Source organism: Aedes albopictus, chromosome 2, assembly GCF_035046485.1.
Source record: "Aedes albopictus strain Foshan chromosome 2, AalbF5, whole genome shotgun sequence".
Classification (NCBI taxonomy): domain Eukaryota; kingdom Metazoa; phylum Arthropoda; class Insecta; order Diptera; family Culicidae; genus Aedes; species Aedes albopictus.
The window spans coordinates 501,027,026-501,049,406 of NC_085137.1; the positions used below are offsets into that span (position 1 = coordinate 501,027,026).

The 22,381-nt window shown below is 43.9% G+C and overlaps 1 protein-coding gene and 1 long non-coding RNA gene across 2 annotated transcripts; both read right to left on the bottom strand.

The window, feature by feature from the left end:
• Positions 1-418: 418 nt before the first annotated feature.
• Positions 419-5,357, bottom strand: LOC134288712 (uncharacterized). The gene is made up of 2 exons (XR_009998106.1): positions 4,711-5,357; positions 419-1,028 (listed from the first exon to the last, which is right to left on the bottom strand). It is a non-coding gene; the product is annotated as an uncharacterized LOC134288712 (long non-coding RNA).
• Positions 5,358-10,790: 5,433 nt separating this feature from the next.
• Positions 10,791-16,865, bottom strand: LOC115257847 (uncharacterized). The gene has a single exon (XM_062848693.1). The coding sequence runs from the start codon at positions 16,863-16,865 to the stop codon at positions 10,791-10,793; it is 6,075 nt and encodes a 2,024-aa protein (XP_062704677.1).
• Positions 16,866-22,381: the final 5,516 nt, after the last annotated feature.

Sequence of the window (22,381 nt, forward strand, 5' to 3'; positions counted from 1 at the left end):
CTTCCATAAAAATAATCAAATCTAAAAGGAATTGAAATTGTTACTTGGGATGTTACCCCGGATCACGGTACATACATTTTGGTATTTTAATCCGGACTTTCCAAAGATATACCTCCAATCAACTACGTATCCGAAAACTTTAATGATATCTCCTACTCAATTATTCAGTTTCACAGAGCATCTCAACAGAGAAGATGCAAACTTCTAAACACACCATAGAGCGGCAAATTCAAGTTAATATTTTAATATAATACCCTCAATAAATAACAAAAAAAAACTCCATAACGACTTGCCTTGAATGATTTCACTCCGTTGCGCTTGTTTCTCTGTATTGGCGCAAAATAGCCGATTTTCCCAGGCTACGAATGTTTCACACGTCGTCGTCGTCGTCTCCGTCACAGACTCAAGCAACAAGCTTCTCTCACTGCACTTACAGTATTGTACAAACTCTGCTTTTTCCTTCTTCTGATGCTCTCCGCTGAACGGTGGTAATCCAAACACCGAAACTAAAAATCAATCCACAGCTACACTAACTAGTACAACACTCTCGTCATCAGTCGGAATCACTTTTGCAACAGGGATAACTTCTTCGATTTGGATCCAAGTACGCTGCTGGTCACATCACATTCACAAAAATATATTCCCGACAATAATCTGGGGGTGTAACAACATTCAAACTTCGGGATTTCCCACTTTATTTTGCTTTTCTGCTCTGTTGCTGCACTGAGCCGTTGATGAGCTCTTTCACTTTTGTACAATCATTTTTTAGTAATTTTCATTCATTTGAGTGTGCGATATTCTTCTCTATCCGCGAGATTCCGGACTCGCTTGCACCAATACATGCACGAAATCTCCCGACTGCGTTGATCGTCGTTCGTGTTGATGGTCGGTCGGATTTTGACGTTTCAGTAGTGCAAATTAATGAATTTATTCACCACACTTCAGTAGGCGTTGTACAATGAAACACACTCTTCACTCGGAAGCAGAAAATCACTTTCACTTGATTTTTCTTTTGATTTCATTCAATCCTGCAAATAAATTCAAACGAGAATAATCACTTTTGGGCTCGATTGAAGGAAGGTCTTCCTGGTTGATTCACTGGACTGACTACTGTTTCACTGTTTTCAATGCACAATGGTTGCAGAGTCGTGCGTAGCTGGACAAAAATGGCAATGTCATAGTTTAAGCTACGTGGTGTCTTCTATTTTAAAAGCTTGAATGATTGTCGAGATCACAATACAGTAAAACCTCCATGAGTCGATATTGAAGGGACCATCGACTCATAGAAATATCGAGTAGAAATCTTTTGGGAAGCTTTTTGAAGGGACCATCATAGTAACCCAGAAATTATTTTTCAGTATGCAAAAATTTACCTCCATGAGTCAATATCGAGTCAAGGAACATCGACTCATGGAGGTTCGACTGTATTTTGTTTTTAAATTCAGGACAATAAAAAGTTTTTAATACATTTTTTGGTACGAGATGTCCCCTTTTTAGTTTTATCGTTGAATCCAGAAATGTATATCCACAGCAATTGGCGATTAAAAGTAGAGGTTATTGTAGTGACTGTGCTCGTTTTGGATGGTCAACTTAACTGTATAAAACATTCAACAACAATTTCAAATAATTTTATAAAGCACACTGATTCAGTCCAACAAAAACACGCTTATTCCACGCAAAACTCATCAACAAACTGATTTTTGTTTTCCTGATGGTGTCCCTGCCTCCAACGATCAACTAATTCAAAACAAACTCCATAATTCACAACTATAATTTCATTAACCTATAGGGCTATAACGTGCTAGTTTCTTAATTACGATCAAATGATTCTACATTCGCTCTCTATTTACATTCTTATCCCTTATGATCCCTACAGTTATGTCGCGAAAATTTGGAAGTTTGAAAGGGAAATACTAATTCCGTATCATCTTAATCAATATTTTTTATAAATTTTCCGGCGAGTTTACCGGTGGATCAATTTTTCTACCTGGTTTTCACTAAAAAAACATATCTGGAAGGATTAAACCACTAAAATACAATATATAACCTTTCTTTAGGAGACCAATACCCAATAACGCTGCACAGTAGGCCTGGGCAAAGTGGCCAATGCTTTTAATGCGGTGTACTGCACGTATGTGTAGACTAGACTAGATTAGACAGGGCAATAAAATGCTCTACAAAATATGAACAGCATTCAAATAAACTATAGAGATCATATTTTTGTCTCGTGTGGTTCTACAGATATTATTTTACAACGACATATGCAAAAACAGAACAAGTCAAGACATCGTTTCAAAATGTATACATATTATTAAAAAAAACTCATAAAGAGAATCATTTACGGCTTCGCTCGTATTGGGGATAACGTGTCTTAGGCATTTGCAAGGCAGCCATTATGAAGGGATTGGAAATAATCTTGAAAATTAAAGTTTTGATTCATCTGTCTTATTAGTGTCAGAAGAAAATAATGAAAACTTTTAAAATTGAGGATAGTATAAAATTGGGTTCTTTAGGGGTATTCCGATTATTTCATAATCTGATTCTCCGCCCAAAAAATTGCCGAAATCCAAAATTTCATAATTTTTGGAGTCCGGGAACTATTTTTAAAATGCATTTAAAGTTTATATAGGGATTTTTTTTTTCGGGTCGAACTGTCACTTTATCGATTAAACTGTCATTCTATCCACGAAAATTAAAACTGTTTTGTTAATTTAACCATCAAAACAAAGGTATTGGAATCCAATAAAATCATGTTATACTCAGAAAAATGAGCTCTTTCGATTAGGCTATAGAAAATAGCAATACTTTATTCACTAAACAACCCAATTCTGTCCTTTAGCCACTGTCATAAAGACGCGTGAATTTTGAATGACCATGTTGAGGACGGTGAATTTGATTTCCTTGGGAATAGAGTATCCCTAATAGAAAAATATTATACAACGTGCTTAACAAGCCTTTCGTGCTATCATCTTGATCATACACGAAATGATACAATCTCATTGGCAGTCATTGGCAGATTTAGCTATCGGAAAATAACTGTGGAAGTGCGCTTAGAACACTAGCTGAGAAGTATAATTAGTTCCAGCAGAGACATTACGCCAAATACCATAGTCTTCGGAAAAAGGTAAAAAATTGAGTGATCGAACCAAAAAAATGCAAAAAAAGTATGTAAGAAAATCAGTGGCGTCTCGTAGCCTCACTTATCACCTGTTCAACGACCCTAAAACTTCAATTTGTGGATAATAAAGAATCAAATTTTTAAATCGACGAAAAACGACAATTTTTATCATTTTCTACAAATTATAAATCATTTTGATGAGAAAATTCAAATTTTTGCGTTCGTTTAACAGATAGATTTCAAGCTTCGGAATCGCCAATGAAGAAAATGAATGTTTAGATTTCACTTTAACAATTAACATTGAAAAGAATGTCTTTTCAACAACTTTTCAACTTCGTAGAACATTTTGTTACTTTCAGGCCCGGATTAAGGATTGTGGGGGCCCAGGTCCAAAGCGGATGTGAAGGCCCCTCAGAGGTACAAATGACATGAGCAAATAAGCTTTTCTATGTTTTTGTTGATGTTTAGCAAGCAAAAAGGTTTTTGTGGGGGCCCCTAAAATGTGGGGGCCCTGGCCCCCCCTTAGATCTGGCCCTGGTTACTTTATATGGACATATTAAAATCTTCATATTTTGTGATCTTTTTTCATAAGTTCCTTTCTTTGAAACGCCCATGCGCTATTAAGACTTGCACGGAAAGCCGGAAGGAGGAAGAGGTACAGTTTTTGGAATTTCTTCAGCTTCACTGAACATTTGCTCGCTAGGTGGTAAAGGTGGTACAGATGTTTAAATCTACAAAAGCGGATTTGATTCGGATGCTCCACGAAGCAGACCTCATTGACGATCGTGAGAAATGACGGAATGAAATGTTTGATCTTCATCTGCAGCACTTGAACTTCATTCGGTCTCTAGCGTTGACTACACTGAAATAAATTTTGTTGTGGAAACTACCGATTCCATAGTAAAATTACTAACCGTACCTATGATTCTCAACCGACAACAATTTCCAGTTAATTCCACTAAAACACTGTCAACTTAACTAGCAGTGCAGTTAACATTACCAAAAATAGTCTTAATTTAACAAATAAGCATTGTATTTTTAACCATACTGTGTTGTAAAATCCGTGTCATGGAAAAAATAACAATGTTTTGTTGTTGAGACGACTATGCTTTTAGTTGAATTTACTACAATGCATAGTAATTTCAAGCATATTTCAGTTACCTTAACAGATTTTGTTGTCGGTTGAGAATCATAGGTACGGTTAGTAATTTTACTATGGAATCGGTAATTTCGACAACAAAATTTATTTCAGTGTATGGCACGATTTTAAACTGCTTGTTCACCATGTCGATGAACACTTATTCGGGTGTTGTGGAACTGGACACTCTTGACATCCGATTGGTAGTTTAATTTCGTGTTACAGAAACTGCTGGACTTTTCGAACATCTTGACGCGAAGGCAGAATTCTACGGTCTTTCTACGGGCACCGTTTTAACATTTTTACCGAGACAAAAAATAAAACTTTTGCAAATAGACCACACAGATAAAATCAACCATTTTGTCCAGCTAAACATGATTCTGTAACCATTGTCCACTGGTGGATCTTTCTCATTCATCCCACCTCATCACACACGACTTCGTGCAAAACTCACCACACGAATACCTTCGCGGAATGCCACTGTTGTATTTTTTAATGGAGATGGAGAACTTTCACACCAGGAAAAATTTAGGATATTCTCCACCTTCCCTTCGCACATTCCGTGGGGCTACTGCCTAAACATATTGGCACTTTTCTTCCTGCAGTCGAACTTTGCACCGAAATTCATCGTTTGCTTCTCGCGCCCACAAAAAGCACTTTCGAAACCTTGACAAACAGTTGCAATTCACTTTCAAACGAGACAAAAATCCGCTGCTGGACTACTGGAAAACGCACTATTTTCACAAACTTGGATTGCATCGACGACGGACGGGGCCAGCGACTACTTTCCTGCTAGCTAATACAAACACTCCCGTTCGTTCGTCTTTTCCATCGAGCGCCACGCACTCACACTAGTGCATGCAAACAAATCCAACACAAAATCGCGTCCGACGCGACGACGACGATGAGGGCCATGCATCCACCGCAGCACCGTCGCGCTCTCGGATGGTTGCAGCAGCGGCATCAACTTCTTCACCACCGCCACCCCATCAACCAACCAACCGCGCACCACCCCCCACAATAACCATTGATGGAACAACGCACGCAAGGCGCGGGGGTTGCACCAAATCACGCACACAAGCGCAACCAACCACCCAGTCACTCAGTCAGTAGTAGTTTACTTGTATTATTTACACACACGGGATCGACGCGAAAATGTTACAGCGGTTTGTCCTTCTCACTAAACACGTCCAGCACCGACGAAAGCTTCACACGAACTGAACGCGACGGCGGCGAACTTCGTTTGTGACGGCCGCTCGTCGTCGTCGACCGTCGGTGATCGCAAAGGGGTCGTCCGTAAAAGATAGACCACGAGTTAGTTTAGTCTGATGTTTGATGATTCATACAAAATTTTAGTTTGTTCATACAAAAACTTGTGAAACTGTGAGACGTTATCAAAATTTTCGTTACGGAATAGCTAAACGATCCCTAAAACAACCCACAAAAGTGACGAACGGCGTCGAAAGGAGGGTGGTGAAGCACTCCGAAAAAAGTATCAGCATTTCCTCTTTGGCCCATGTGGCAATTTGCAGCATGACTGAATTGATTAGGCCAAGAAAATATGATGCATTGAATTCGTAGCAAACAACGAAATGCACAAACAAGAGATACAGAGTATAGTGGTTTCTGCTTTTAGTGGTGTTGCGTGTACGTACGCGTTGCATTACACGAACACTACTTGAGTTACTGGTGGAAAATAGTAAACAAAAATCAGCTGTTCCCGGCAAAATCAAATGGGCATATTTTCAACCAGTAGATTTGCATTAGTGTTCGTGACGCCGGGCTGCGAAACCACTATTGTGTCACCGTTGTCCTACACTGAAATAAATTTTGTTGTCGAAACTACCGATTCCATAGTAAAATTACTAACCGTACCTATGATTCTCAACCGACAACAAAATCTGTTAAGGTAACTGAAATATGCTTAAAATTACAATGCATTGTAGTAAATTCAACTAAAAGCATAGTCGTCTCAACAACAAAACATTGTTAATTTTTCCAGGACACGCATTTTACAACATAGTATGGTTAAAAATACAATACTCATTTGTTAAATTAAGACTATTTTTGGTAATGTTAACTGCACTGCTAGTTAAGTTGACAGTGTTTTAGTGGAATTAACTGGAAATTGTTGTCGGTTGAGAATCATAGGTACGGTTAGTAATTTTACTATGGAATCGGTAGTTTCCACAACAAAATTTATTTCAGTGTAGAATAGTGCTGCTCAGGCTGAAGTATTACATGCACCAAATTTCCTTATCTAGAACAATGCTGGTAAAAACTCAAATCTCATTGATGAGCATCACGAGCGAGTTTGCTCACGTAGGAGCGGAAATGATGCTTGATGTCAATATGCTTGATCCGTTTTGATTCCACGTTCTTTGCAAGTCCGATACATCCACGGTTGTCCTCAAATATTGGGATTAGTTCTCCCTTCGAGTTACAGTTTAGATCTTCCAGGAGTCCGCCCAACCAAATCGCTTCACTGACAGTGGCACTGAGGGCCACGTATTCCGCTTCACTCGACAAAGTAGATACAGTCACCTGTTTTCTGCTTGCCCACGATACGGTTGATCCAAACACCTTGAACACAAAGCCTGTTACAGACTTTCGGTCCTTTTGATCGGACGCCCAATCTGCATCCACAAATCCGGTCAGTGGTGACGAGAACTCATTAGGCACCCTACACACCAGTTAAACGGTTTGATAAACATTGACTCCGCCTCCAGGTTGGTGTTGAAGTTGGTGCTAAGTATGACCGTGTGTGATGCTGTTTGACGAACCGATTTTGCAGTTCGTCAAACCGATTTGACGGTTGACGGTTTGGTCGGCAAAAATCAAACTAGTTTGATTTTACACTCAAACCAACGGTGGGCGGAGCCAATGCTTGACGAACCGATCGTACCGTGTGTAGTGTTGTTGCACAAACATAGTGCGATTTCATATGGGGAAGTATGTTGGTGCAACCAAAGCGACATGTTGGTGCAACACGATTTGCAGTTCGTCATACGGTTGCATCGGTTGCAGGAACATTCGCTGGTTCGGCCAACCGGGGGGCGGTGGCAATGGCTCTTGAGTTCTATGTCCGGATCGGCTAAACTGCAGTCCCTTTTCCATAGGCGTTTTCGTCGCGTTGCAGTCCGTCATTTTGAATTTATTTAGAATCTTCTGAGTGTTGTTCTCCTGAGACAGCTTCAAAATCCCTCTTCTATGGTCGTAGTCCATCTTCATGCCCAGGAAGAATCTCGCCTCACCGCAGTCTGACATTTCAAACTCACGAGATAGATGTTGCTTCAGCTTTTCAATGGTTCGAATGTTTCTTCCAACGATGAGCAGATCATCCACATACAACACCAAGTAGACTTCATCATCCTTGTAGGTGGAAGTATACAGGCAATAATCCCTTCTCTATCTTGAAAATCCGAGTTTCAGCAACAACGCGTTGAATTTTTCATTCCAGCACCGTGGAGATTGCTTGAGTCCGTAAATTGATTTCAGCAGCTTGCAAACGGTCCCTGGTGCTGATTTGACTCCATCCGGTACCTCCATGTACAGTCCCGATTCGTTCGTTGGCGGCTCGTTAGATGGGCTGTCTCGATGGTTGGATGTTCGCTAGCTGGGGCAAAACCCAACTAAAAAGCACTGTCAATGTCAAAATCGATGTCAAAATGAGTTTGACGTCTGACCGTCGTCGCATCGCAGCTCCTGTATACAGACCGTTTGCGCAAGTATGTGAGTGTTTCGTGACGTATTTCTCGTCACTTGCTTGTGTCTAGAGCATTTTGATCAGTTGTCAGTTGCCCCAACGAACGAACACGATTCGCTAATCGGGGCGCAGTCGTGACCCAACGAGCGAATCCTCACTGTATAGCTCTTCCTTCAGATTGCCATGGAGAAAGACCGTCTTCACATCCATCACCGCCAGTACCACACGAACTGTCGCCAAACGAGCCACAGGAGCGAACGTTTTTTCGTAATCGACGCCAGGACGATGCAAGAAACCTTTCACGACTAGCCTTGCTTTGTGCCGCACCGCTTGACCATGTTCGTTCTCCTTCAACCGAAAAACCCATTTGGATTTCAAGGACTTGACACCTTCGGGCCGTGAAACCAGTTGCCACACGTGATTGGACTCCATCGATTTCAGCTCGTCGGTCACAGCATTCACCAAACGGTCACGATCATCGTACATCGGAATATCAGAGAATTTTTGCGGTACATCTGGGAAAGGTGAAGAGCCAACAGCAGTTGCTTCAAAACCAGTTTAAGGACAGACTTGTTAGAATCCCAAGATGGCCGCCACAATGGCCGACTTCGGTACCTACTCACGATTTCGAGGGCACAAATCTCTTCGTAAACAAAGCCAGCGCATTTGATCTTCTTATTTTAAGCTTATTAGAAGTGAGCAAGAACAGAATAATAAAATGAACTGTTGTTTGAAGGTTGCTTCTTGAGATTTGTGCGTTTTAGGTTCTCGTACACTCTTGAAGCGGGATTTCAAGACGTTTGTCCTTAATAATCCAGTAACTTACCCGGAAACTTGCACTCCCGTTCGCTGCGCCTCGTGAACGATTCATCTGAATTTCTGTCTCGTTATTGGTGCGAAGGGAGCGCGGTGGGTAGTTCGTCATCGGATTCGCTATCTTCTGCTTCGATTAGATTCGTTTCGGCGTCATTCTCCAGGACAGGACCAGGATTTTCGTTCTCCTCAACGGCGACGGGATTGTTTTCACCTTCCCCCTCTTGATCGGACGATGTCAAGATCATCAAAGGAATTTCTTCTGATTCGCCGTGGTCCGATGCATACGGGTAACTTGCTTCATCAAATTTCACATCCCACACGATGACGACTTTCCGAGCATTTCTATCCCATAAGCGATATCCGTTTTCGGCATATCCGATCATCACCAACTCACGGCTCTTTGCATCTGGCTTCTTGCGTAGCTGGCTCGGGATCCAAGCGAATGCTTTACAGCCGAAGGGCGCCGTTATAGTTACTTTTGGTAGGATGTGGTGAGAGCCAGAGACCAAACTACTTCAGTTGGCAGTTGGAACAAGAATGATTATTTTATTTTCTATTTCTATACATACATATTCCATGGCTTACTAAGACTAATAGTTTGTCGTCTAATTCCGACACTACTCCTCGACAATATAGTTTAGTAACCCTAACTTCTCTCTTGGCAACTACAATCGTAGGTGCTGCAGCGGTTTCGTCAGTATGTCAGCCAGCATGAACTCGGTGGGACAATACTTCAGAACGATTTGCTGCTGCTCTTGAAGATCACGAACGACCCAAGTAACACAGAAAACATCTTCTAAAATGTAATTCAAAAAAGATGTTGCAGTACAGTATTATAAGTGAAACTACATACATCTTGTGTTGAAATCAAGTTTTAACTATGTTCAGCAATAACATGTTTTTAAAAATCTTGTCAATCTTAGAGTAAGTTATAATAACGTTTATTTAATGTTGATAACACAAGATTTTTGTCTCATCTCCTTCCTCAATTAAAGAATATATGTGAAACATCAGCAGCACATATTTATAACCTTTGGGCACAAACATGTTACAATAACGTTATTTTTATGTTTTATATACGTTAATATACCAGTTTCGAAGTTCGTATTCTCTTCTCACTCACTAAGATATTCTTCATGAAACATGGTTTGTACTTAAAAATACGAGGCCATTCAATTATGATATTCTCAATTTAGTTGAAAATCGGAGTTTTCGACTAGCGAAGGTGGGGTTTTCTCCTAATCCGTGCGTCGGACCTAACTTCGGAAGTGGTACGCTGTATAGTAAACCTGGCCAGCTATACAGCGCACCATTTCCGAAGTTAGGTCTGACGCACGGATTTGGAGAAAAATCCAACTTCACTAGTCGAAAATTCCGGGTTTCAACTGCATGGGGAATATTCTTCACACTTAAATGTCAGGCCAATAACAGCAAATGTTTGCTTAAGGTACTTACGTGTCGACTACATCTCACTTCGAAGCACAGTTTAATCTTTAATCACTGGGAATATTAGAATTCTTTTGCTCCAGGAGGAACTTCGCTCAAACTTTGTTATTGTTATACTTTAGTTCAAAACAGGTATCCAAAAACAAAAATCATATCGTTGGTGTTCGGACACGGAATAGACGTACTAATTTTTGGAGCAGCGCGGGTTCAGTAATCAGCTCAAAAGATTTAGTATCTTCCCGTATTTGCTACTTGTGAAGTACAACTGGGGATCTCGCAACCTAGCCTAGAAATGTAGGAGTAACTATTTGCGATAGGAGTAAGAATTCGTCATACATAGGACGTTCTGAAGCGGACAAATGATAATATAACCATACAGCTCAATAAATATCACGAAGCGATCACTGTAGTTTACAGGCATTTAAAGGCGCACAAATTCAATAAATAATCGCCTAATAATTTTCCCGAAACCACGTTTGCGATATCAACCAGCTGCTATCATGGATTCTTTGATTCTGCTCACAATAGTAGCTTTATAATAGATGTCAAAAAAGACTCAACGTAGCCTACACCGCAGGTACGCGTGCATCGACGATCGATGGTAGTGGTTGTAACAATTCCCCGGTCCGTAAACCTAGTCCTGAACCAGATTCAGGGTTGGATTTACCAGAAGATGCTATCTCAATCACTGCTAGCTTAGTAACGGGTCGTCGATACATTCCATTGGCAGTGCGGACTAAAGCCTGCCTGATGCGATTATCCTTTCCAGCAATAACGCTCTCCACCTGTCCACGAATCCATCCGTTACGGTTGTAACCATCTACGATGAAGACCAAGTCGCCAGGAGCCAACGGTTTGCTTTCTTCTAACCATTTATTCCGGCAATGAAGAGTGGGCATATATTCCTTCAACCACCTTCTCCACAGAGTATCCGCAGCCACCTGCGAACGCTTGTACGCATTTCGTAGCGATTCAGCTTGGTCCGTAGGTGGGATTGATGGGTTCTCCAAGCACGTAGTCACTCCTCTAGTAAAGTTGTTCGGTGTCAATGCCTCCGCATGTATGGAATCCTGTGGCATGTATACGAGAGGCCTCGAGTTGACAATTTCTTCGGCCTCAGATATCACCGTCAACAACGTTTCATCATTCATCCTTCTGCTAGAGTTCAGCTCCGCCATCACTTGTTTAACGGTGCGAACCATGCGCTCCCAAACGCCCCCCATGTGGGGCGCCGAGGGCGGACTAAATCTCCATTGCGTGCGGGCATTCGTGAAGACGTTGGCACACGCTGCATCAATACGTTTGATCTGCTCTTGAAGTTCCTTATTAGCTGCTTTGAGATTAGTTCCGTTGTCCGAAAATACTGTGATGGGCGGCCCTCGTCGTAGGACAAATCGTCGGATAGCCATTATGCAGGACGGCGTGTCCAGTTTATGTGCCACCTCAAGATGGACCGCACGGATTGACAGGCAAGTAAATAGTACTATCCATCTCTTTTCGTGGTGCCTTCCGACGACAACTTCTACTGGACCGAAATAATCAATCCCAATATAGCTGAAAGGACACACGAATGGCGTTAGACGCTCGACAGGAAGTGGAGCCATCCTTGGTGTACGCGGTTGTCCTTTCCTAACTTTGCAGCTTTGACATCCCTTGACGATTTTTGAAACACACGACCGCACTTTGGGAACGTAAAATCGCATTCGTAGTTCGTTAACGACGGTGTCTTTGAATGCGTGCCCAAAACGTTGATGGAGATGATTGATAAGGTGGTTGGTAACTGGATGACAACTTGGCAGGATCACTGGAAAACGAGCGTCGTACTGGATGACTTCCGCCTCACTCAGTCGACCATCCACACGAAGAACTTGGTACTCGTCCAGAAAAGGTGCCAGCTTATACAGAACACTTTTCTTGTCGATTTTCAACCAATCTTCCATGGGTGATTTCAGATTATGTTGTAGGATTTCTATTTCCGATTGAAAGGCGTCGCCTTGAGATAGTTTCCATAGAACGATTTCCGCCTTCTCATATTCGTCCTGCTTTAGAGGGACCAATATTGAACTCATTGGCCGGCATACAAGCCGTTTGATCTTCTCGGTAGTCTCGATGACCTCTATCGGTGCGTTCTGCTGCTTCTTGCGACAATTGGAGACAAAGCGGAATACACACGCCAAGGTTCTCACCAACACATTCCACTTGGAAAAACGCGTTACATCGACGAGTGGTCCTTGAAACTCTACTGCATCGTTTGCATGGAAAAGATGACAAGCACGTAATTCCTCGTTTGTATTTGGAATCATTTGGTTGATCCCTGTCCAACTGTCTTCTGGCGCGTACAGAATTCTCGGTCCATGGAACCATTCTCCTCCTGAAGACAAACTACTGTCGCGTTTCTTCTTAGTAAGCAAATCAGCGATGTTCATCTTTGTTCGAATGTAACGCCAATCGTCCACAGCTGACTCTTGCAGAATTTCTCCAATCCGAAAACCAACGAAGGGTTTGTATTTCCTTTGGTCCGATTGAATCCAAGATAGGACCGTTCGTGAGTCAGACCAAAGTATTCGCTTTGTGATCTTCACTCTGTGATTAGATATCACAGTGTTGGCCAACCGAGCTCCGAGGACCGCAGCTTGCAGCTCCATTCTGGGGATCGACAGCTGCTTTAGGGGAGCAACTTTGGTTTTAGCCATTACCAAGCTACAAACTATGCCGCCAGGGGTGTCTAGACGAAAGTAAGCTACGCACCCATATGCTTCAGAACTGCCGTCACAAAATACATGGAGTTGCAGGGTATCGTAGGCTGCAGCTGAAGCTTCTTTCAGGTAGCATCGAGGAATTTGTAAATTCTCGATTGAAGAAAGAGTATTCCTCCACCACGTCCATTTGCTGAAACATTCGTCGTTGATTTCTTGGTCCCAATTACAACCGCTCTTCCACAATTCTTGCAGCAATATTTTCCCATGTAGGGTGAATGGCGCCAGTAAGCCTAGTGGATCAAAGAGGCTCATGACGCAGCTGAGAGCCAACCTTTTGGTTGGGCGAGCAGTCGCTAGCAAGTATGGTGCCAAATCATCCCGTACCGCCGTTGAAAACATGAAGACGTCTTCCTTAGGGCGCCATATAAGTCCCAATACACGTTCTGCAGAGCCTTCGTCGAGTTGCAGTGAAATCTTGTCCTCTGTGTTGTGTTCGCCTAGTTCCTCGAGAAACCTCGGGGAATTTGAAATCCACTTATGGATAGTGAAGCCAGCTTGTGAATGAACGAATCGGACCTTTTTAGCGCGCTCCACCGCCTCGTCGACGCTATCTGCACTGTCGAGATAATCATCGACGTAGTGTAGACGAACTATAGAACGAACCGCTTCCGGATACTGTTCAGCATACTGTGAAGCATTGTAGTTTTTAATATACTGCGCCAACGCTGGAGAGCAAGTAGCGCCGAAGGTTCCGACATCCATTACGAAGATCTCCGGATCTTTGTCACGATCGGTGCGAAACACAAACCGCTGTGCCTGCTTGTCAGCATTCCGAATGACGAATTGGTGGAACATTTCTTTGAGATCTCCTCCAAAAGCTACTCTGCGCTCTCGGAACGGCTGAAGCACCGCCGTCAATGGCACCAACAAATCTGGACCGGCTAACAACATTGAGTTTAGCGATATTCCTCGTACTTGTGCCGCAGCGTCCCAAACCAGTCGAACCTTCTCAGGTTTCTTTGGGTTCAATACAACATTTAGGGGGAGATACCAAACCCTAGCTTGATTAGCATTCTCAAGCTCTTCCGCTGACGCCTTGTGGATGTACTGTTTGGTCTGGTATTCCTGAATTTGCTGTCGTACCTTGATGTCCAAATTAGGGTTCTTGTCCAGACGGCGTTCCAATCCGCGAAGTCGATGCAGGGCCATCTGTAGACTGTCAGGAAAGGCGAAGTCGTCCGTTTTCCATAATAGACCCGTTTCGTAGCGACCGTTCCGTTTCACCGTTGTGTTCTGCATGATTTCACGAGCTCTTCGATCTGCCGCCGACTCAGGAAGTTGGCACACTGTCCCTTCGACGTCCTCCACGGTGAAGTACTTCCTCATCGCGCTATGTAATTCCTCGTTTGTCAGAGCAGCATGATATCCAACGAAACTTTCCTTGGGAAATGGAGCACATCTTGGACCATAGACAGTCCATCCAAGATGAGACCTCACACCTATCGGCTCATTAGCGCTACCAATACGGGATTCCAAAGGTGCTAGTAGGTACGCATTGTTGAGGCCTATGAGGAGCTTAGGTTGATCGCCTGTATGATCAGCTACAGCAATGCCATCCAAATGTCGATATTGATGCACAATTTCCCGTAAGTTTGTGTGCTGCTTAGGTAGATATAGCCGGTCGACGGTATGTGCATCTTTTAGATCGAAATGATTACGGTTTTTCATTCCGCAAATCTGCAAAGAAACGCATTCCGAATTACGTTCCTCGCGAACGATGTTTCCCGTCCAGCGTAGTTTTAGAGGTTGCACCTTCCCATTAGCTTGTAGGTCACGAACTAGCTCCTCCTCAATGAGTGTTAACTCGGATCCTTCGTCAAAATATGCCAATGCGCGGATGGATCTACTACCATTGAACAGCGTGACAGGGGCGATTCGAAATATGACGGACGGCGTGGAGTTAACATGCAAACAGTGGAAGCTGGAGCTTGGCGTAGGGTTCGAAGGTGGACGTGTCAGAGCCGCCGGAACGTTTGGTTGCTCACGATGCACCAGGGGATGGTGGTTGTGGCGACAGGTACCAACATTGCAGGTTATTTTGAACTTACACCAACCTTCATGTTCGTTCAGGCATCGTTCGCATAACTTTAGTTGGTCCATGAGTTTCAGACGTCCTTCGAGGTTGAGTCGCCGGAATTCTTCACAATTTCGAATGCGGTGTTCTCCTTTTCGGCAGACGCGACAGAGAGCAATTGGCTTTGTGTTGGCATAGGACTTTTCATGTACACTTGAATGGGTGTTCACGAATCCACGATCCTTGCCTTTCACCCTTTCACTTTTCGTTTTCGGGTCGATCACGAGAATCACCTCACTGGCTTCGGCAACCAGTTTGGTTGTGAATTGCGCAAACGTACTGAGAGTCACCGGTTGTACGAATCGTTTGAATTGTACCCATTCTCGTTTTGTAGCTGCAGGAAGCTTGTCAACGAGCTCTTGTATGAGTACAGGATTCACGAGGTGATCTTGGAAATTCGCTGCCACAAGATGGTCGCACAGTTCTTGAACAGCGAGTCCAAAAGGAATGAACGATTCCAATCGTTCGGCTCTGGGCGCATCAGTCTTCCTTACCTTAGTGAGAAGGGTGTGGATCAACTGCTCGGGGCGTCCGTAGAGCATTCGGAGTGTATCAATAACCTGCGGAACGGCTTGTGGCAGGAGAAGCCGACTCCGAACTGACTCTAATGCAGCTCCTTTCAAACATTCTTGTAAGCGAACAAGATTTTCAATGTTTGAAAAACCACATGCTGCTGTGGAGTTAACGAAGCTGCTGTAAAACAAAGGCCATTCTTCTACCTTTCCCGTAAAAACGGGCAGCCTTTTAGATAGAACTTGTCGAGCTGCACGCTGTGCCTTTGTAGGCTCTGCAGGTATTACCGCCCTGACCGGCGGCGCATATATCGAATCGTCATCCTCTGAAGTATCGTCATATTCTTCGTTGTCTTCTTGCTCGTTACGGTGATCCACTTGTTGAAAGTTTGGAAGATCTAGATTCTTAGCACCAGGTGGCACGGCCGGCACTTCTGGATGTCGCTTAGGAGTCTCAAGCACTTGTTGTTTCTTGGGGATGCACTGCTCCGACACCGATTTTGCTTTTGTATCACCTACGGCGCCATCCCGCTGAATCGTTGCATGTAGCGTTTTATCCTTGTCTAACCAGGCTTCCACCATTTGCTGGTTATCCTGTGCTACTTCTACGCCGGGTAGCAGACCCCCGACAGCACCTTCCAGTTCCAGGTTCGCTGACAGAATCTCGAACTTTTCCCTCTGGAATCGCTCTCGTAACTCACGCTGACGATTTTGGAATTCTACCTGCTCCGCAAGCTGTTTTTCCAACAACGCCTGCTCTTGGGCTAGTTCTTTCTCTCTTAATTCCCTTTCTTGCTGCATCTTTTTCTGAATGAATTGCTTCTCGATCTCTAGCTTCTTTTCCCTCATCTGTCTCTCATCTTCAAGCTGCTGTTCTCGCAGAGCCAGTTCCTCCTCCATGCGACGAAACTCTAGAAGCACACGTGATTCTGACGCACGGCTCGTGTGGGAGGCAACTGACTTCGCGTCGTTATCTCTCGATGGTAACGATTTCTTTGCCCGGTCGGTTTCGGTTGCTGCTGCGGTGGATTTCTTCGAAGAAACACTTTTAGTAGAAGATGCATCGTTGGACGTCCCGGGTACATTGGCAAGTGTACCTAATTGATTTGCCGATTTGCCCTTGGGTACCTTCTTACTCTTCTTCTTCTTATCCACGCATACGGGGCAGCAGAAAGCCCGGTTGGCGACTCCTGGAGACTCTCCTACGCACGCAAAATGATACCACGTTGAACACGTATCACAGGCGACCATGTCATCATTGTCCGACTCGTTGCACTTCTTGCACTGTCCGGGCATTGCAGCGTAAATCTTTTGAGATTATGTTCGGACACGGAATAGACGTACTAATTTTTGGAGCAGCGCGGGTTCAGTAATCAGCTCAAAAGATTTAGTATCTTCCCGTATTTGCTACTTGTGAAGTACAACTGGGGATCTCGCAACCTAGCCTAGAAATGTAGGAGTAACTATTTGCGATAGGAGTAAGAATTCGTCATACATAGGACGTTCTGAAGCGGACAAATGATAATATAACCATACAGCTCAATAAATATCACGAAGCGATCACTGTAGTTTACAGGCATTTAAAGGCGCACAAATTCAATAAATAATCGCCTAATAATTTTCCCGAAACCACGTTTGCGATATCAACCAGCTGCTATCATGGATTCTTTGATTCTGCTCACAATAGTAGCTTTATAATAGATGTCAAAAAAGACTCAACGTAGCCTACACCGCAGGTACGCGTGCATCGACGATCGATGGTAGTGGTTGTAACAGTTGGAAACTGATGTTTCAAATTCGTTGCTATAACGTTTTTTGAATGTACCGTCAAGTCGCCATTCACCGTGGGGGCTCCATTCACCGTGTGCCTTCGAATATTTTTTCATTATTTCCATATTATGATTGAATGATATGACAATTTCTCTTCAATTTCAAGAATACAACACTAATGTATTGTTACCATGTCAAAACGCTCATTAGAAACATTTAAAAGTATCATTTTGACACTAAACTGTGTTTACATGAAGCGGGTTTCTGCTCGTTCACTGCATTCATAGTGAAAAAACGAAAACTGCGCTAAGGTGATTTAAGCGATAAACTAAATGTAGTAACGTTTTTATTCCACCAAGAAGCAATTACATTCACATATCAGGTATGTATTTTGCATTACCGAAATAAGTTTAACAAGAAAGTACGATTACTCGTACTTTTTAATTGAAACAAAAAGTCACGGTAAATGGGTACCCTAAAAATCAATGGTCTCCATTCACCGTGCCCCATATTGTCCCATATATCTAGAAAAAATCGAAAATTTGAACATTCGTTTTTCTAATAAAATCTTGCAAGTTATTACTTGAAATGAATTTAAACGAAGAAAATTCCCTTGGCTGGGTTGTTTTGATCATTTTTAAACAAAGTAGAATAAAATTTCTCATACACGGTGAATGGGTCCCTACTACCACGGTGAATGGTGACCTACCACGGAATTAGGCGACCCTACTACCCTTTACTAATTGTACTATATCACCAAATTTTGTGAAATTTTTTCTACTTCTGTGGATATTGCTTTAATTTTAACCTATAATGAAGGCAATTAAAAGCGGCACCAACAATGTTTATAAGACTGGTGTCAAATGACAGCCCTTATTTGCCCCGAATCCTCTTAGATCCACGGTGAATGGTGCCTTGACGGTATTTCAACCAATTGAAGTAGTTTTCGGCAAACATGTTATTGAGAAGTGCTAGCGATGTAATTTAAACGTACTTCTAATGTTTTGAATTCTGTCCTATCAGTCCAGATAAATTAAACTGCCTGCTCAAAAGTTTCATACAAATTATTTTATGTAAAACCGTTTGTCCATCTGCAAAGGTTTTCTATTATTTTTTCTTACGACGTTATAAACATTTATTGAAATAATATATTTTCTTTATTTGTAACGAACGTAAATTCTACGATCTAAAAGCAGATAATTATTACAAACAGTATTCTAAAACTTCCTGACCGTACTGTGTCATGAAGCCCCCATGTTGCATGTCTGAAAAATTGTTCGAAAATCTCACACAAACCCGAGAGATGAAAAAACTTCCTTTCTTATTTTCAATCGGATGGATAGCCAATAAATTAATGAAGAGTGAATGCGTTGATTTCACCATAAATTTTTAATGGCACATGATATTATGTCATAGTGACCAAACACTGAGATGATGAATTACAAATAGAATGTAAGGTTCGAAAATTATTTTGAGCCATTACCAAATACCACATAATAGCTGTCACATCAATTTGTACGGTTTGCGTTTTACTTTTTTTCCTGCTAGCAATAAATTAGTATTTTGAATGTTTTTGAGAACATTATCAATACATATTCTTATGTTATAATAATGTATTGAAAAACATCTTTAGCAACATCGAAGATGTTTTATAAGCCGCCATTTTTTGCGCTTTTTCGGTTATATAAGTGTACGAAATTAAGTTTCGCACTCGAGAAACAAAACATGGGCGTTTGTATGAAACATGTATTTTAAACATTAATATAACAAGTTGTGTTACTTGGGGAAGAAATATTTGGTTGCGATGTGCTTCGACCGCTTCTCAATCTTTCCGTTTTCCACCAGTCGAATACAGCTCTGGTTGTCTTCGAATGTGACTATTGGCAACGACACGTCCTCGCCTAGATCGACCATCAGCTTCTTCAACCAACTCAATTCTTGACATGCTTCGGTTAAGGCCACGAGCTCCGCTTCGGTTGATGACAGCGCCACACAGGTTTGCTTGCGTGATGCCCAGCTAATGATGCCACCTCCAAGCCGTATCAGGAAACCGGAATTGGACTTCCTGTCCCGATGGTTGCCGGCCCAATCGGCATCCGCATATATCTCGAGCCCGTCAGCTGTGGATCCAAGTGTCAATTTGTGGCTACTGGTCGACTTCAAGTACCTGAGTACCCTCTTGGCCTCGTGCCAGTCCAGTTGTGTAGGGCAGCTTGATTTCTGAGCCAGGATGGAGACGCTTACTGCTATGTCCGGCCGACTGTGAACCGCTACATACAGCAGACCGCCGATGAGACTCAGGTATTGGGTGTTGTTCGGCAAACGTAGTTCCTTCTCCTCCTCCTTCTGCTGAAGGTAGCCAGGATCCAGCGGTATTTTCGATGGCTTGGCGTTTTCCAGACCAAATCGTTCCGCGAGCTTCAGGATGTACTGTTCTTGATTCAGCAGGAATCCGTTACCATCCCTCTCGATCTCGATTCCTAGGAAGTGCTTCACATCTCCTAATGCCGTCACGTTGAAGTGCTGTTGCAGTGCCCGGTATATAGCCTTGAACTCCTCCTCTGTCCTGCAAACTACTAACATGTCGTCCACATAGAGTAGTATGTAGGTGAACGTGTTGCCCTTCTTTCGCACGTACAGGCATGGGTCTGCTGCTGATGGAACGAACCCCATTTTTCGTAGGACTGCATCGATGCTTTGGTTCCACACTCGTGCGGATTGCTTGAGCCCGTATATGCTCCTTTTGAGCATGCACACCGTGTTTGGTCCTCCCATGGCGTATCCTTCCGGTTGCCGCATGTAGATGGTTTCATCCAACTTCCCATGCAGGTATGCGGTTTTCACGTCCATGTGCTTCACAAGCATTCCGCGACGGCTGGCCACCGTGAGTAACGTCCTGAGGGTCACCTGCTTGGCAACGGGAGCAAAGACTTCGTCGAAATCCACGCCGAACTTCTGGTTGAAACCTTGAGCAACCAGTCTTGCCTTGTGTCGCACAATGTTCCCTTTTTCGTCCTCCTTCGATTTGAAGATCCACTTGCTGCCGATGGCTTTTCGGCCCGCCGGTAGTTCTACCAGCTCCCAAGTGTTGTTCTCGATCTGTGCCTGGTACTCGTCGTCCATCGCTTGCTTCCACAGTTTCGCTTTAGGTCGCTTCAATGCTTCGGACGGGGTACGTGGATCACCACTGGTTGGCGGTTGACGTCTCGCTGCTAGTCCCTGTTGCGGGCCACTAGCTGTAGGCCGAGCTGCCGGCCCAGGCAGGTCGATAACATCCTCGTTTCCATCAGACTCGGGTTGATGGTCTGAAAATTGATCGGAAGGAAGTCCTCTACTCGGAAAGAAAAAATCTTTTAACTTGCCTGGTAGGTAGCGCTCCCGTCCGCTGCGCCTCAACGCCTGTGACAGGGGCGGATTTGAAGATGATCGCGAAGGGAGCGCAGAGTTTGTCACCTCACTGATTGGGTCAAGGAAATCCTCATCTTCAGAGCTTGACTGATTTTCTTCCACAGGCACCTGGTCATCTTCGACGTGTCTTGCTTCGGTTGCTTCCGGCTCGGACACCTCTGGTACCGGAAATGGATCCCCCAGATCCAGTCTAACGACTTTTCGTTCCGGTTCTGCAAGCTGCATGCTGTTAGAAGATGGCGGTTTTTCTCCTGCTTCGCTAACGAAGGTAACATCTCGACTCTTGATGATCTTCTTCGATTTCGGGTCCCACAAACGATATGCTTTTGTATCCTCGTCGAATCCGGTGAGAATGCACTCGAACGCTTTGGCATCCCACTTTTTGCGCTTCGGCTTCGGAACGTGCGCCATTACCTTCGAACCAAAAACTCGTACGTGTGCCAGGTTTGGCTTCCTGTCGCTCCAAACTTCCTCTGGTGTCGCTGAATGCCCCTTGGTTGGCGACCGATTTATGAGGTATACGGCCGTTGCTGTTGCTTCAGCCCAAAACGTTTTCGGCAGCCCCGCTTCGAAAAGCATACACCGCGCTCGTTCGACGATGGTCCTGTTGACTCGCTCCGCCAGACCATTTTGTTCAGGTGTGTAGTCCGCCGTGGTTTGGTGACGGATTCCCAGATGCTCCAAATGGTCCTCCAGCTTCCGGTTCGTGAATTCCTTGCCATTGTCGGTTCGTATCGTCTTCAGCTTCTTCCCTGTGTGTCGCTCAGCCATGCAACGAAAATCTTCAAATGCTTCATATACACTCTGTGCTGATTTTTCTTCCAGGAAATATACGAAGATTCGACGATACTTGTCATCCGTGAAGGTCAAGTAGTAGCGGTTGCCACCCAGCGATTTGGCTTCCATCGGACCACAGATATCCGAATGGACCACCTCGAGGAGATCCGACGCTCGTGAACCGGATTTGCTAAACGGCAAACGTGTCTGCTTACCCATAGCACATACCTTGCACTTGTCGTTGCTCCGGGGCGGCTCTGCGTATTCGATGCCGGAAACCAATCCACGCTTCATCCTTTGTAGACTGTCGTAGTTGATGTGGCCAAGCCGCTTGTGCCACAGAGCTGCAGTTCCATTTGACGCACATGCCAGTGCTCGCGATGACTGCACCAGGTCCAGCTTGAACAGGCCACGCTTCCTACTACCAGTCGCACCGTTCGGGTTAACGACGCTCACGCCGTCCTTGGTAAACGTCACCGTGTGTCCCCGTTCCACTATTTGGTTCACGGAGAGTAAATTCGTGGACAAATCCGGAATTACCTGCACTTCATTCACCGTGATTGCTGGTTCGTCCGGGCAGCAGGCGGGCTTCAACTTCATGCTTCCTTTTGCGACTATCTTCATCGCTCCGCGGTTTGCGGCTACAACGGTACCACCGCACTTGGTAGATTCCTCAAGAGCTTGAGCCGTCTTCGCAAAGTGATTGGATGCCCCCGAGTCGAAGTACCAATCGTCGTCGTCCTCTTCAATCGCAGACATCACCGTACACCAGGCATTTCCGTCGCTTTTCTTCGGCTCTCTTGACGAGCAATCCCTGGCAATGTGACCAAATTTGTGACACCGCCTACACTTCGGAC

What these genes read in the sequence shown, in the direction of transcription:
- LOC115257847 (XM_062848693.1), bottom strand. Translation starts at nt 16,865, where the DNA reads ATGCCCGGACAGTGCAAGAAGTGCAACGAGTCGGACAATGATGACATG.